This window comes from Anomalospiza imberbis, chromosome 13 (assembly GCF_031753505.1).
Source record: "Anomalospiza imberbis isolate Cuckoo-Finch-1a 21T00152 chromosome 13, ASM3175350v1, whole genome shotgun sequence".
NCBI classification, from domain to species: Eukaryota; Metazoa; Chordata; class Aves; order Passeriformes; family Viduidae; genus Anomalospiza; species Anomalospiza imberbis.
The window spans coordinates 13,336,201-13,352,379 of record NC_089693.1 but is presented as its reverse complement, the minus strand read 5'-3'; the positions used below and the strand labels follow the sequence as shown (position 1 = coordinate 13,352,379).

General features: G+C 44.7%; 1 protein-coding gene across 2 annotated transcripts in view; it reads left to right on the top strand.

The window, feature by feature from the left end:
- The window catches only part of RFX7 (regulatory factor X7), a 77,417-nt gene that overhangs the window by 17,056 nt on the left and 44,182 nt on the right, over nucleotides 1-16,179 (top strand). Inside the window, exon 1 of one of the 2 annotated variants that reach the window (XM_068204024.1) lies at nucleotides 10,546-11,094. The exons of the other annotated variant lie outside the window; for it this stretch is intronic. Within the exon in view, the coding sequence (XP_068060125.1) occupies nucleotides 10,946-11,094 (149 nt within the window). The 5' untranslated portion in view covers nucleotides 10,546-10,945. Of the gene's footprint in view, nucleotides 1-10,545; nucleotides 11,095-16,179 lie in introns of those variants that run through there. 2 annotated transcript variants of the gene reach the window in all.

The window sequence follows — 16,179 nt, the reverse complement described above, 5'->3', positions numbered from 1 at the left end:
CATCTGCACAATCATCCTTTTCCTCTTCAAGCAGCAAACAGCCAGAAGGTACTGAGCCCCCTTTCTGTGTTGCAGAGGGAAAAATCCCAGACATGGCTTTGGTGGCTGAGACCTGCTGGTTTTTTTAACCCATTGAAGTATTTTCTAAAGATGCTCTTCTTTCCATGTGCTTGGCTGGTGTTATGGTGACCATGAGTGAATAGATCAAGTTACTGGTATGGGAGTAGCCCTGCCAGGAAGCCAGAGGGCACGGTCAGTGCTAACTGTTTTTAGATGCCTGAACAGGCACAGCTCTAAGTTGGGTGCCTGCTAAGTTAATAAAAGGACTAAACATTATTTCTCCTACCTCCTGTGTGTGGACAGAACACAGCCTGTATCTGAGGCAAGCCTTACTCCTGGGCTCACTGGCCCTTACAACATTGTGTAAATAGCAATATTCTAAAACTACGGTTAGAATTTTTGAGTTTGGGTTCTGCTAGAATTTGAGGAGAGGACTTGTGAAAAACTGAAAGGGGAGAAACTAAGAAAAAAAGTAAACAGAGAAATGCCCCAACATGGGAAATTTTAATGAACAAAGTGTAATCAATTCATTCTCAAAGTTAAAGCAAATGAGCAGAGGGAAGCTGCCCCTACTTCCTTTCTTCTTAACGGTGAAAGAGATCTGTTCCTTGCTTCATGAAGGAAAGAAAATTATTTAAGTCAGGAAAATCAAATTAGGAAGGTGACCTGCCCATTTATTTATTTTATTTTTTGCATGGTGGTAGAAAAGATCCAGCTGCAAAGTATACTGGTTTGTAAACTGAGCCACTTCACTAGAAATTGTTCGGATGAAAAATGCTGAAAAACCCTGAGCACCATCCCAAATAGTAAAGTCCAGTATTTTATTAATTATAAGCCCTGTGCTTTCCTCCAATTCCCAGATCATATAAGTCATAAATTGGCACCTTTTAGGTAAATTTCCATAATTTCACACATAATATTTATTAAATACATGAATCATCTCTTAGGTTCACTTAAAAATAGCAGAGGACATGAAGTACTCTCTTGTATTAAAAATTATACCTTTTTTTTTTCCTTTTGAATTGTTAGAGCAATGATAGAAACCTGATAGTGTGGTACAGCTGTTTCTTGGCTCTGTGTGGTATTGATTTGTAAGAGTAGTGATACAGAACTGTTCAGAAAATTAAGACATTGATAAAGTATCTTGATAAAGGATGCCATTCTTCTCTTACCTAAACTGATTTGATACTGGCTTTCTTGCTGAGCACTGTTAAGACCACAGGTACTGAGAAGACCATCACCACCACTGCAGACTCATTCACTGCTGTGCTCACTGACACGGGAGCTGCTCCCCAGCCTTTTCCTCCCACCCCCTTCACAGGCTGTTGTCTGCCCAGGGACCGGGTTCTCTCACCAGCTCTCTGGCTTCATCCCCATCTCACTGGTACCTCTCTCAATAGCCTAATTTTGGCTCTGAGCTACATCTAGTGCTTAGGTAGGATAAGATTTCAGCCAGATGGATTATGAACAACATTTTCTTTTCAATGTTCTTGGCTCCAACCCCACAGAAGGTTGCTTTAGCCCAAGAGAATAAAGTCCTGTCCTTCAGACAGCTGAGCCAGTTGCCTTACTTTAGCATGCAGTGTAATTGTTGTGCATGTTCCATAGAAGGCATTCCACTCACAGCTCCTGTTTTGCACCTGGAATCTGAATGTGCTGCTGACATCAGGACCCCACAGTGCCTTATAAAGGCAGATGAAGGCATTAAGAATCTGGACCTTTGTACAGTATCCTAAATAAACTATCTTTCATTTCTTATATTTCACCCTGATAAGAGAATATAATGTCTGTGGTCCACTGAGCTCTATGCTGGTGTGTAAAACTCAGTGTGAAGCTAATAAATTAATGCAAATAGATAATATTACTTTTCCCCACCTTGATTCAGATTATAAATCAATGAGATTTAGTCCACCACTCCTTATGAGTAATTCTGCAATCACATATTCATGCTGAGGAAAACTTTTCAGTGAGATTTTTTTCAAGATAAATCTTTGCCAGCTATTGGAAGTGTGATAATTGCAGAGCCACTAACATTTTCCTGCTCCATATCAAATGCATCACAAATCTGCCTAGCATCTTTGTCAATCATTTCAAGTGTAGCAGACAAAAATAATATTCTTAGAATTATTATTAGAAGAATTTATGGTCTCTTATGAATTGAAAGTGATTTTGACATGTGAACAGCACTGGGAGGAACTGCCAGTTTGAAAACTCACACCAGACCTGTGTGTGTAATATTCTTGTCTCGCAGGAAGTAGTGGGAGTAATATGTGAAAAGGAGTTGTTCACAAGTCAGAATCCTTAGGAGCTCTCTAGATGACTCTTCCTGCATTTTGTGATATTCTGCTAAAAGAAAGTTCCTCTTTCCCTTTCTTGAGCCTTTTTATGTCACAAACTGTGCACACAAAGGCATGTGCGGAGCAGTTCACACTGGTTGCTCAGCAAGGGATGTAGAGTAGGATCAGGTACAAAACAAAGGTTCCACTCATGATGGTGGTTACAACTACAAATCTCAGTGCAAAATAATGATAATTATTAAAAGAAAGGTATTCTTTAAACTGTCTCTGTTGTTAAAGGCTGATTTATCTTTCCACACTATAATGAGACGAATACCAGACAAGCCTTTGCATTGCCTTCACTCAGAGCTTAACTGGAATCACAAACAGTTTTCATAATGAAGTATACAGCCTGCAAAAAATTTGTATTCCAAGTGTGTGCACAGGCCTTGTTGTTCCAGACTGTACCTTTCCCAAAGTGTGCACTGACAAGCTCTTCAGTGTGTTTAGTACTGTACAACACTGTAAGACAACTGATGTTTATTACTGTGCAATAGGTCAATGCAGAGTTTCACCACAACAAGGTACATTCCAGTACAGGCTGTACATGAAGGGCACTATCCCTTAGGGATCAGCTTAATGGGGAGAAGAACCTGCCCCTTAGTAGGGATGTGCTGAGCACCCACCTCAGCCTCAGGGGAGAGCAGTTAAAGTGGCAAGTCCTATCCTTGTCGTCTCCAAGCACAACTACTCTTGATTTGTACCTGGCCTTTTCCCAGGCCTCTGTGGTGGAAGAAATCCTCCTCATGTCCTGTCTCACTCCATATAGCTGCACAGTAAGGCCAGCTGCAATTACTGGTATGTGTATTATGCAGACTAATTACATCTATGTAACATAATAAATATATGTGTATTATACCTGTTATGTTCTTAGAGCAAAGATACAGCCATAAAAATACACACCAGACTGCTCTGTACAAAGAAGACAGATGGTATTTATTCCCTATTAATTAATATTTCATGCAGAATTTCCTCCCTCTTTAAATATCTTGAACATCAGTTTTCAAAATTTAAATGTACACATACAGATTCTTTTTGTTTTGACAGCTGACTGTTGTATTTTTTTCTCCATTCAACATAGGTGGCCTTAGTTTGTTCTTACAAGTGCTATCTTGTGTATCTTCAGTCTACCTGTCATTATTATAGTTCTCCTTTCTACTTAAATCGAGTTAATCAATTTATTTAATTAATTTAAAGATGGAAAGCAAACAACGGTGCAAACCCTCCTGAAATTTGGAGAAATAATAAATGAGGTTTGACAGGTGTGTGTCTGCAGGTTTTGTCTTCACTGGCCATCACCTTATTTAATAGTTTGCTTTTTCTCAGTCACATGTTTCAGAATAACATTACACATAAGGATGAAATGCAGCTACTGCTGAAATTTCATTGTTCAGTGTAACTTGTTCACAAATGCTCCTGGAGACACGTGGTCTTTGTCTGCTGTTGTAGTTTTACACTGGAACATTTCTGCCTTACAACTAGAGCCACACATAAACATGGCTAAAAACAAAAAAGCAATGTCACTATCATGGATATTCCAACCCCATTGCTTTAAGGGATACTTCAAAGGAAAGTAGGCCAAAAACTTGACCTATTTTAAAAGACATGGCAATCTGTTCTTTTAAAAAATCCATCACACTTCATTGAGTCCTTCTCTGTCTCCTATACCATGAAAAATATTGTACAGTAGCAAGATTCAGAATTCTTCTCCACTGTTACCCATACAAACAAATACTACAAGCTGAAATCTGCAGTATAACAAATTTATTTTTCTGCATCACTGATCTTGAAAAAGAAATCATCTTAAAAATTACCAAATGCATACATTGAATTAATTAGGTGTAACTAACTAAAATTGCTACATCACTGCACTTTCTCCATAGTGTTAGTTGCAATGGATCCATTTGGCAACCAAGAAGTCTTAAGATCCATAAAGGATTTTTGCTTCTAGGAACTTCAGTGTTTTCAATTCAAAAACCAGAAGCAGTGAGCCATATTTCTCAGTTATTTTGCTGTTTGAAATCTGGCTGTGAAACTCTGTTTACTTTGTGTTGGACTCCCGCCAGAGGAGGCCTGGTTTTAGCAGATGGTCGTGGAGCGGAGGCCAGACGTTTCCTGCAGCGTCCTGACGAGGCACTGATAGCAGCGCTCCCAGGCGAGGCACTGATGCCTCCAGCAGCCACCGAGGCTGGAGAGCAGGCACTGCTGGCACAAAGGCTGGGAGGAGTCCATGAAGCAGCCCCTGGCGCAAAAGACTTACTGGAAAAGAGGGTCCTGAAATGGTGCTCAGAAGTGGTGGAGCTGTCAGACAGAAGATGAGCAGGGGAAGAGCTGGAGTTTTGACCAAGAGGAACTGAAGTGTTAAAACCAGATGGGCATAAACCAGTACTGAGGAGATGTGGTTGCTTTGATCTTTGACAGGACACTCCTCTGCCCTGTCAAGAAGAGACTTGAAAGGAAGGGTCCAAATGGAAGGCTTTACTGTGGTGTGGGTTTACCTGTCTGCTCTACCCGCTGCAGGGAGCATTTCCCTTTCCCCCATTTCTGGGGGGAGGCAACTTCTCTCAGAACAAATATCTCAGAATTAATATGTCCTCAGGCTGGGTTTGATCTTTCAAGATGCTGCCTGCTCTCAAGATGGGGAATCAAAGGGCAATGCCATAATCGCAAGCACTTGAGTATTGCTGGATTGCTGCCTTGAGAATTTGCATACAGGAGAAAATGGAAACAAATTTCTCAGGAGGCTGTATGACTTGGAAATCTTCCAGAAATCCTTCAGGCAGCAGTAAGATTAAGGACATCCATAGTTTATCTGGGGATTCAGATTTTGAACCAATGTAGCTAAAATTCACGGTTCCCATGCCATATGACTCTGTGTTTGGGGATTTGGTGCTCTCTCATTCCCTGCTATCAGATACCTGGAAGCACTGCATTAGTGTGTCAGGCTAATTTGGGTAATGATTTTGTGCGGGTGGCAAGGCCCTTGTGAACTGCAGCTGACCCCTTCCTTGCACTCCAGCCAATCTGCAGGTAGGCAGTGTTGGATTTTGAATGCTTGAGCCTTTCCAGATTGCTACTGGATCTCAAATGGAAAGAAATCCCAGGAAGACTGAAATGTTGATTGCCTTGTTACATCACTTGCATATATTTCTCCCTCCTTGACCATTATTCACTCAGAATCTCCCCAAAACTGTGTCTCCGGGTCAGCATAAGAGACAACTGACAAGATCAGGCATCTGCATAGGGGTCAGGCTAAAAATATTTTTCCCTGAGCTTCTGCTTGCAGAGCATCAACATTCAACAGCCCCAAAAATGGGGGAAAAATGGTTTAAAACCTCATTCAGCCAAGTACCAAACTTTGGTATTTCTTTCAGTGAGAGCCCTTCCTTCCTACTTATCAGTCCTGTACAGGACAGCCTGAATCACCACTTTCATGATCCACTGTCCTCTTCTGTATAGTTTTCTTAGGCTGTAGTAGTTGCTACCTTTTTCTACCTTATTGACTTCTTCCAACTTGAAGTCAAGAATGCAGTATCTGGAACACCACACTGCATTTTTTACAGCTCAGCAGCTGAGCCCATTTGACATTACTGAGACAAAGATTTATTGTACTGTACAGAGAAGACAGTCTACAGAAATGAAGTTTCAAAGTATCTGTATCATCAAAGAACGTGGATAGACCTTGGTAATTTAATCTGGTCATCATCACTTATGGAATGCAAGTGATCTATGTCTTACCCAAGATGCAGAATGCCACATCCTCCTCTGACCAGCCCTGGCGAGCCATAGCCAGGCTGGGAACCCAGGCCTTGCTGTCTTACACCTCATGATCGTCCACATTCACACAGAGGAAGGGCTCCTATCCCATTCATTAGCACCCTAAAACTGCCATACAGAGTCTGAAGCCATTTCCATCACTAGGCAGAGGGGTGGTTAATGCTCTTCCTTTGCTAGAGAAGGACTCATGATCATGGGGCCTACCTCAGGCTTCCCCAGCACGTTTTTAACATTTCCTGTTATTTGCCAAGTGGCCATACTGTGCACCGCACAACGCTCACTCCCACTCCGAACAGATGCTGCAAGACACAGCAAAGCTTAGAAAATTTCTGGTGAAGCAGGCTTTCATTGTAATTAAAGTAGCCCCCTTTTCACTGCCCAGTTTGAACACAGACCATTTTCTTCTGTCAGCTGGGATGAAGTGAATTTGAAGCTGGGCTAACCGGCTTTTTTTTTCCTTTAATAATTGAAACTATAAAAACTGAAGATTTCATTAATATTTGTTAGGTGAATTACTAGTTATTGCACTTTGATTTTACAGATACTACACATGAATGGAGCTAAGAAAATAAACAGAACCAGAGCGAAATGTCTTGGGGCATAGCTTGGGATACACAGAGACAGGCATCCCTGGGGAAGGAGAGTGGCAAAAAGGCAACTCAAAATGGAGTTCACTGAACTGGCGTTTAAAGCTTTTGGGAAGTGTCTTTTCTTAACAAACCTTTAAAGTCAATTATCCTCAGAGAATGTGCTTCATGTTTATCTTGAGGATAAAGATAGTGAGATTTCATAATTTATCTGGCTCATACCTCTGTGCATGCAGGTCCCTGGCCCTGTGCTAGACAAGAGGCAGCAGATCCCTCTCTGTGGACAGGAGAGCGGGAAAAGTGCCTTCCCCTCAGTGCTGGCTGCGAGCTGGAGAAAGGGCAGCGAGGCATTCCTGCTTGAAAGTGAGGGACACTGTATTCCCCAACTGTCAGACACAATCTATTATAGAAAAATCAAAACAAAACAAAGCCACGCTGAAAATGCGCAGCGTGGCAGAGAAAATCCTGGAAAATGGGTTGGACAGTATTTAAGCACAACTTTTCCCCACAGAGAGGGAACGTGTTAGATCAGAAGCTCCAGAAATAGAGGGAAAATAAACAGATTTTGGAATTAACCTGGCAAAATGGAGTTGGCTCCCACCTGTGTCAGGACAGCACAGTGGAGCTCATCCTCATGCAGACAGCCAGCTCTTTCTCCAGAACAGCTCTTTAATTCTCTGTTGAAGATCATCCTCGGATGAATATATCTGTCCGGCACAGGAGACTTGCAGTGCTCTTGAGTTAGAAAAGACATGAATTTTAGCACTAGTACAGCAACATCAGTTTTCTAGACAAGTAAAATCTGCCTGCAGAAAGAGAGAGGAAGCCCCCACCTACTCACATTTCAGCTGCTGTGCTCTTCCACAAGGGCAGATGTTTTGGAAAATGGTAAAGAACAGGAAAGATCCTGGTCCTGCCAACACTAGTCTGGTTTCTGACATGCTGTAACTTTCACACATGTCTTTCTTTACAGTAAGGGGACTTAAAATTAACTCATATGTATTACTTCTGGTGTGTTTCTTAAACAGCGCTGACCAGGAGCTAAATATCTGCATCAAATTAAGGTTTTCAGAACCATTAGGTACAAGAACTCCAGCAGATGGTTGTAGTGGTCCTTGGTGGAGAGATGTCCAGTGAGTCCATCTCATGGCTGTTCATCTCATAGCGGTTAAATAATTCCGTCAGTATCTTCAAGTTAATTCTGTCAGCACGAGCTGTTTGCTGACACAGTAATTCTGGATCTGTTGGTTCTCTGCTGTAATTACCCATGGCCACATAAACTCTGTATGGGCTGCCACCATCTTCGCCCATTTTGCACAGGTGCATGAGAGTGTGCGAAACACGAGGCAAATTCAGCTGGTGGTGTGGGAGGCAGCCGAAATGGCCCCCGTTTATGAACCTGTGAGTGTGTAAAGGGCAGGACTGCCCCGCTGGGTGTGGGAACAGGCACGTGACAGACCTGTGCCAACGCCAGGACAGCACCGAGGGGAGTTACTGCTGACAGGAAAAGGCTTGTGGAGAGCAGAGAGAGAGCTTCTCTTCTGTACTTATACACAACACAGCCCATTTCTTCTAAGTATCACACTGTGAAAAAATGTTAATTTTTTATTTACTGCTAGGCCTGAGAAGGAAATCTTTTCTTTACACAAAACAGGACCCTGATCTCATTTTGGGCTCTTGTGGAATCTTGTTTTGGGCCTGATGCTTAAACCCAGCAATAACAGGCTTATACTTGGAAGGCTTCACACTAAAGGCACAGGAAAAAAAAAAGTATTTTTTATAGAACAATTGATTGATAATGAGATATGGGAGCATAAGCATAGCATTGGAAGCCCATGGACCATTTTGACCACCAAAATGCAATGTGGGAGTCTGGCTCACTTGTTTAATCTCCGTGCCACTTTAATCCCATTCTGCCCTAAAACGCCTGGTGTGATTTCAGGATGGTGCTGGTAGCCTTTGGGTGCCAGCCTAGCATGGTATTGCAGATTTTGCAGAAGAGATGTGACTCTTTTTTTTTGGGGTCACACGATGCCCATACAGCTCTAAATAAGCATGATTAAAAGGACATGTCTGGGACCTAAATTAATGAGGAACTAAATAATAAACTTGTCTTCCAGCTGGTTTAGACTGAAAGCAACACTGAAATAATGTGTATTTTTACAATTTACGGTAATGGTCTGTGCTCCTGCAAACATGATGCACATCTGTTGAACCCTTTTCTGAGGTGTAGGGCCATCAGTTTCAATCTGGGACAATATATAGGTGTTGGCCAGAATGATTTTATGGCTTGGATCCCTGTGGGTTAAATTCTGTTCGGGCAGATGTGACAGAGTCCAACAAAAGATCTCAACAGAAGCAACCCTGGCTGTGTTGATACAGTTGCTGTTAAGGGGAAATTGCCACAAAACTAAAAAATATCACCAAGGACATTCACCCTTGTCTTCCTCTGCCAGTTTACATGCACACTGATGTAGTTTTCTTGCAAAAAGCATAACAGTTAGGATTTAAAATTTATTACTTTTCTGCTTACTTCTGATAAAATAATTCACTTTTATTTTTTTCCTAATTTTTTTTAATGACCTTCAGAAATTTTCAATTATCATTAAAAAACATTTTAAATCAGAGGCAGGGACAAGAAGGCTTAGTTTTTTTTTATTCTGATGAGAGGTTTCGTAAGGCGAAGATCACCCTCATTGTCACAGCCATTAATGTTCTGATTTTGGAGCAGTGGAGACGTAAGCAAATATTTATTTTTGAAAGGCCTTTGCTTCGGTTGATGACAAAATGCTCATCTCCTAAATTTAGCAATGCTGTGCCTCCATGTGTATATTTATATTATTAGTCACCTTTAAGCCCACATTTTCTGTGATCAGCACAAGGCAGGGAGTCACTGCATCCTCGTGTCAGAGAGGGTACCTGCATGTCCATGCCCCTGCCAAGGGGGCTGAGTGTCCCAGTTGTGAATTCCAGGGGGAACAGTCCAGAACTGGAGTGCCTGGGAAAATAGGGGCAACAGGGGGGCAGCTTGAGCAGGCTGTTACCATAACCCTACAGGGAAGAGAAACAGTAACTGTGGAAATCCAGAGGTGGAAGGGACCCACATGGTCATCGAGTCCAACTCCTAATGATGACTTTAATAACGGTCACCTTGCATCACCATCCCTGCATTTAGGTATTTACCTGTCCACCGTCCCAGGCTGTGCAGTTCTGGCTTTTTTCATTAAAAGCCACAATCCCAAGGAGCAGAAATATGGCTTGTGCCTGTAGTTCAGAGACAGCAGTTGTGGTAGCTGCACAAGTTAAATTTTGGGAAATTGTTTTCACGGAAAGGTTGTGGGTAAAGGCCGGTGGGACTAATGGCAGCCCGGCCCCACTCATGTCTAGGGGCACGCAGGAAGCCTGAGGGCGAGCAATGGCCCGGCCTACCGCCACTCGCGCCGGTGCCTGGCTCCCTCAGCGCCGTGTGAGCACGGCGGCACTTGTTATTTTGTTACGAGCCGCGGCGGAGGGCGGGCCGGGCGCGGGGGCTGCGGGGCGCACCCGGCCGCGGTGCCGCAGCTGATGTAATGCTGCTGCCGCCGCAGCGCCTTCACGTGTCTGCGGCGCGCCCGGACAGAGGGGCAGCAGCGTGTTCCGCACGGTGTGTGCGCCGTGACACGCGGGGACGGACACACACACACACACACACACACACACACACACGTGTTATTTGCGCCGCCGGGCCGCTCCGGGCGCAGTCCAGCCCCCTCCCCACCGCGGCCGGATCCCGGGGCTGGCGGAGGGGCCGCCCCCCAGCTCCGGCTGCGCTCGCCGCCCCCGGCCCCAGTCGCGGCCCCGGCCCCGGCCCCCTCCCCGGCGGCGGCGCGGGGCGGCCCGTGTGTCGGGCACGCCGAGCCTGCGCACTCGGCGGCCGGGCGGGCACGGCGGCCGCGGGGCGAGGAGCGGCGCGGGGCGGGCCGGGCCGGGCCAGGTGCTGCTGCTGCGGGGCGGGGGAGCGCGGAGCGACCCTGCGCGGGGGCGGCGGGGGCCGGGCGCCATGCGCCGAGCCGCGGGCCGGGCTCGCCATCCTGCGGCGTAGCGGCGGGACGGGTTCCGCCCGTGATGTCCCCCGGGCAGCGGGGGAAGGCGACTCACTCGAGCGCTGCGGCAGAGGCCTAGTGCGGCCAGCGCCGCTCGCGTCCCATGGCCGAGGAGCAGCAGCCGGAGGGGGGGCAGCCGCCGCGGCGGCTCGCCGGCACCCCCGCGCCCGGCGGGGCCCTGCCGGCCCTGGTGCCGGGGCTGCAGGGCGGCGAGGCCAGCGCGCTGCAGCACAAGATCCGCAGCTCCATCTGGTAAGGGCCGGGCCCCGGGCCGGGGGAGCGGGGGAAGGGCCGAGGGGCTGCGCGGCGGGGGGGGGGGCGGGGGGGCGCGGCCCCTTTGTACGGGCAGCGCGGAGCACACGCGTGTTCGCGGGCGGGGGTCGCGGCCGGGCCGTGCCCGCGGCCGGTGCCGCACGGGCAGGACCAGCCCCGTGTGCGGGCGGGCAGGCGGCGCTGCCCGGCTGCGGTGGGCGGCGGGCTCGGGTCACCTGCCGCAGGCGCTGCAGCCGGGCGCATCTTGCGCGGCCCGCGGCGCTCCCGGCCGTGGCTGTAGCGCGCACATGGGCGCCCTGCAGGGCGCTGGTGCAGCGGGGGATGCGGAGCTGGGCAGGAAGGGGGCGATTGTCCGGCCCCCTGTAAACCTCTGCTCTTCTGAGGTCTCAGGCAGTTCAAATGCAGTTTTGGCTGGAGCTCACGATGGTTTTCAAGTTTCTGCATAGGAATCCAGGATATTTTTTGTCCATTCTTTTCCCTAAAAATTACATATTTTAGTAAACTAGCATTTTATTTAAGGATTTTATTTTATGTGTATTAGGGGAACGAGGTGAATCGAGTTTAGGTTGGTGCAAATAGAGCACTTTGTTGTTCTTTGTTTTTTGGGTTTTTTTTTAGTATCTGCAAGAGGCTGTCACCTGCAGCATTTGTATTTTATGTACGTTTTTAAAAGCTGCTTTTGGCTGAGGGCACTGGTAAAGAGTACTGAAAGTTGGGAGTTGTAAAGGTTACTCATGTAATGTTTTTCTTTATATACACACACACCATGTGTATTTTATACATATACTCATCCCAATAAAAACATACTGATCTAGCTTGCATATTACGTCATATTACAGTTAGATTGTCTGGTTTGAATGGATGTCGCTAGAAAATAAAGAGAATCTAAATATAATTTTACCTTGAAATTTTTTTATTGTATGGCATACTGAAATTGCTTTTATTATTGGAATAGTGGTTGTTTTGTTTTTATTTATTTAAACAGTAAATAATAGTTCATTCTCCTTCATCCACACTTGCTACCTTTTGTTTTGGTCTTCTCTGCAATGTGACCTAGAGAAGGAATATGATCTGCAGAATTTTCTGTCTTTTTGGCTCATAAAATCTTCACACCCTCCTAATTTATTATGGTATTTAGTGATGGTCTTTTCATGTTTCCTTCTCTTTGCATGATCGTGCTGTTTGGAAATGAGCCTCGGAGAGCATGTTTACATTGCATTCAGATTAGGAGGTATCATGTCCAAGTTGAAGACAAAATGGCTACTAAGTAAAACCTCTGCTTTTATTGTGGCTTTTCTTTTCAAGGAAAAAGAGCACATATGTTAGCTTCTGAAATGAACACTGCTTGTTTGATTCAGGTGAACTTGGTGAATAGCCCAAGCCCATGTTTGGTACAAAGGAATGAAGCGTTGTGCCCGGGGTGAGTGGCTTGCCTGGTGCCAAGTGCCTGTGACCGGCAGAGGTTTTCCAGCACCTTGCAGCCCTGTCTGCTGGTACTTTCACAGGCGTTCCTCACCTTCACAGAGTGTTCCTCCTGGCTACCTGCTTCCTGCACCGGGCTTCAACTTCCCTGCTGCTCTCAGGCAGCATCTGTTCCCTGCAGGTTGTGCTATTGAAATGCAGTATTTGAAGATAAGGTTATTTTTTTATAAGAAAACCTTTTCTTTTGATGTTTTCAAATCTTACTTTTCTCTATTGTGATCAAGCAGTCTTCCTTTGAGGTTGGAGTTCAATGTGAATTTGCATCTTCCTGGAGATGCAGTGGTTGTTTTGGCGCAGCAGGGATGAGGAGCACTGCTGAGGTCGTTGTGCACACTGCACCCCAATAAACAGTGGAAAGTCTCCTTCTGAACTGGCAGCAAGCTGGGGTTTGCTCTCTGTTCAGTGGGTGCTGGTGGTGGATAAACACCAGGAGAGGTGGTGGAAAGCCAGTTTTGAAAATGGCAGTGCACTGCTGTTAACAGAATGAGGTGTAATGAGCAGAGCAGAGCTTCTTCCTCTTTCCTCCTTCCCTCCTCTTCCTCCCCTCTTCCCCTGCCGTGCCAGTTGCATGTGCTGGCAGGTTGGTGCATTCAGTTCCCCCTTTGCTTCCCAGCAGGTTTAGCACATCCAGCTCAGTACTCTTCTCTGTTGTTTTCCCCCAGCTCCTTTTTTCTCCACACGTGTTTGTACATAGTGGATGGAGGCTTTTAGTTGGTTGTTTTTGTTACAGGTTTTGTTTGTATGGTTGGTTTTTTTAAAGGTTTCAGTCTTCAGATTGTACTGTCAGTGAAAATAGTATAGCAAAATATAGCAGCTACATAAATACTGGACTTGAAGATCACAAACAAGTCTATGCTTGTCCCTCCACTTCACAGACAAATATAAATATAGAGACTGATGCAGACCACGAGTGGGACAATGAGCTATTAATCATCTCGATTTTTACTTATTTTATACTGTTTATTAAATTAAAATGTGGTTTGACAAAAACACATTAAATAATTGTGTACATGTGGAGTCCCTTAAATTGAAACAATAGTTTAAGCCCCGCTGGTTGTATTTGCAGGCATGGTTAGTATAGGTACTGAAGACATAAAAATATGCTTTTTAGGTGTCCGGTCTGTTGGGGTTTGGTTGTTGTTTTTTTTTTTTGTTGTTGTTGTTGGGGTGTTTTTTGGCATATAAGGTGACCACTAGTTTGAGCTAAGGAGGGGAAGATAAATGAGTGACTTAGCTGTGCTTAAAAACAAATCAGGAAGTATTTATTTGCATTACATCGTAATATACAGGTATTTAACTGCTATTTGTTTGCGGTAATTGAAGCTCATCACTGTCTATCTGTATTTGTGTCCTGGCTGCCCCACTTGAACACATGCAGCAAAGTGGTGTCTGGTTTTGTTTCGTGCTGCGTGTGAGTTGCTGAGGCGGTTGGATGTGTTCTTACGGTGTGGGTGAAGCGGGCAGAAATAATACTGGATGTCTTTTCCCATTGACGGATTAGAAGTCTAGACAGAGAGAACACGTCTTTGGGAGCCCAGCCTGGCTGATTAGTGTCAGCATGGGCGGGTTTGTAAATTGCCCTGGTCTTCGCTGGACACTGGGCCTTAATCTGCCTGGTTTTATTTCTCTTTACATTCGTTAAAGCTTTCATATTTATTAATAGCTTTTTGTCCAGACGTTGGAGCCCGAGGCAGGAAAACCTCCCTAGTCAGCTGTCTGAACGTATAGACTAATGGGGTTTCACTTATTTCTTTGGGTGAGGGTACTGTATTACCAAGTGTGTGTTATTTGTATATGATGTTTCTGTACCCAAACATATGGTGGTGAAGACAGAGTCTACTCAGTATCACATTAACTTGCCAAGGAATATCTTCCCGCTGAAGACAGCCAGCGAAGTATGGATGTAAAAGCAGTGTGGCATGAGGATTGAGATGCAGAGATAGCCAAGGGAGGACGGTGTCAGCTGAGGGTCTGTCATTGCTGGCATAAAAGAAAAAGACCAACAGTTTTAGGCAATTTAATCCTTCCACTCACTGTATTCACCCAAAATCCAGTAGCTGCGAACATTGAAGGAACGGACAGGTTTGTTTTCTTGTTCACTGTTGCGAATAACTGGTGATGGTTCTGCAATGAGCACTTGTTTACCATTGTAAATAGTAATCTGGTGCTTGCATCTGTGCATGGGTTGGCCCCAGCTTCTTTCACCTTGCCTGCATCTCAGCTCTTTTTGTCCTAAAGGCATCTGTTAGGATTTGAATATTGCAATTCTGCTTGAGAGATTAATTTCTCTCCTTCCCCGCCCCAGTGTCTCATGTGTAAACCAAGCTGAGGACCAGACAGTGTGGAGTGGCAAACACAAAGCACTGCATTTGCAGCCATTTCAGGCTGGATGTGTGTGTGGGTTTCAGACCCATAATTTTTGTTCTCCAATCACTCTTCTAGCTAGAAGTTGTATTGGAAAACCACATGAGCGAGTCTGGGCAGTGCCAAAATTGTGTCCTAATGCCAGTTTGTCTCATGTTGAAGAGGGAGCAGGAGGTGAATTGTGCCCTTGTTACTTTTGGGCTCTTGTTATTGTGCTAGAAAACCAGATTAGCTGATTGTAACACCAATGTTTTCTAATTTTTGAAGGCTCCATTCTTTTTTATGACTTAAAACATTCCTGCTCCCTCCTGCAGTTGCATCCATCACTCCTCATTAGGCATTGTCAGCAAGCGTGGATCATCACTTAGCTGTTGGCAGAGCAAGTGTTCTTCAACTTGGGAAATGCCATTGAGGTTTTTCATTATAGGAATTGCTACTTATTTGTATAGTTAGGTCAGCAGAAAAAATTATTGACTTGATATTTTTAATGAAATTAATGTTGATTGACTTGATATTTTTAATGCCTGGCAATGAAGAGGGAAGCTCAAGGGTTATGTGTTTCAGGCTTTTAGCAAATGCAGATGGATATACCTTTTTGGTAGTTTTCTTTTGCAGTCGAAATTTCTGTATGTATTTTTTTAAAACAAGAATTTCTTGAGTCAGGTTGGATTAATGTGTAAACCAATCCATCTGCATTTTCTCTCTTTCTTGTAGCTTGGGAGAGGGAGACAGGAAGTAAGAGAAAAACCCCTGACATAACCTTCAGTATTTTGTTAAGTAGCCTGTCAAAACTGAAAGAACTCAAAATTTCCTCTGATTACAGAGTACTTGTGGTTATTCTGTGCCCCCAGCCCAAAATGCAGTGGCTGTCATTCCCTGCTTCATCCTGGTTAATTCATTGTTGGAGGTGGGAAACACAGGTTATAATTCTTTAATTATGGATTACTGATTTCTGTAAGGAAAATCAAATAATTATCATTGACAGGTGTACAGGCTGCGCTTATTTCACTTAATCTATGCAACATCAGAAGTGTGTTTACCTGCTTGAGCTCCTTAGCTGAGAGATGATGAGAATGTAAAACTGCAAAGATTTCTTGTCACTGACTCAGTTTTCCCTGGCTTCTTGGTTCCAGTGATCCCAGGTGTTGGTAAGGTTTGCCTGTCCTGAATGTGTTTCCTGATATGGTGTATAAGCAGTCAAATGAATAGGAAAAAAAT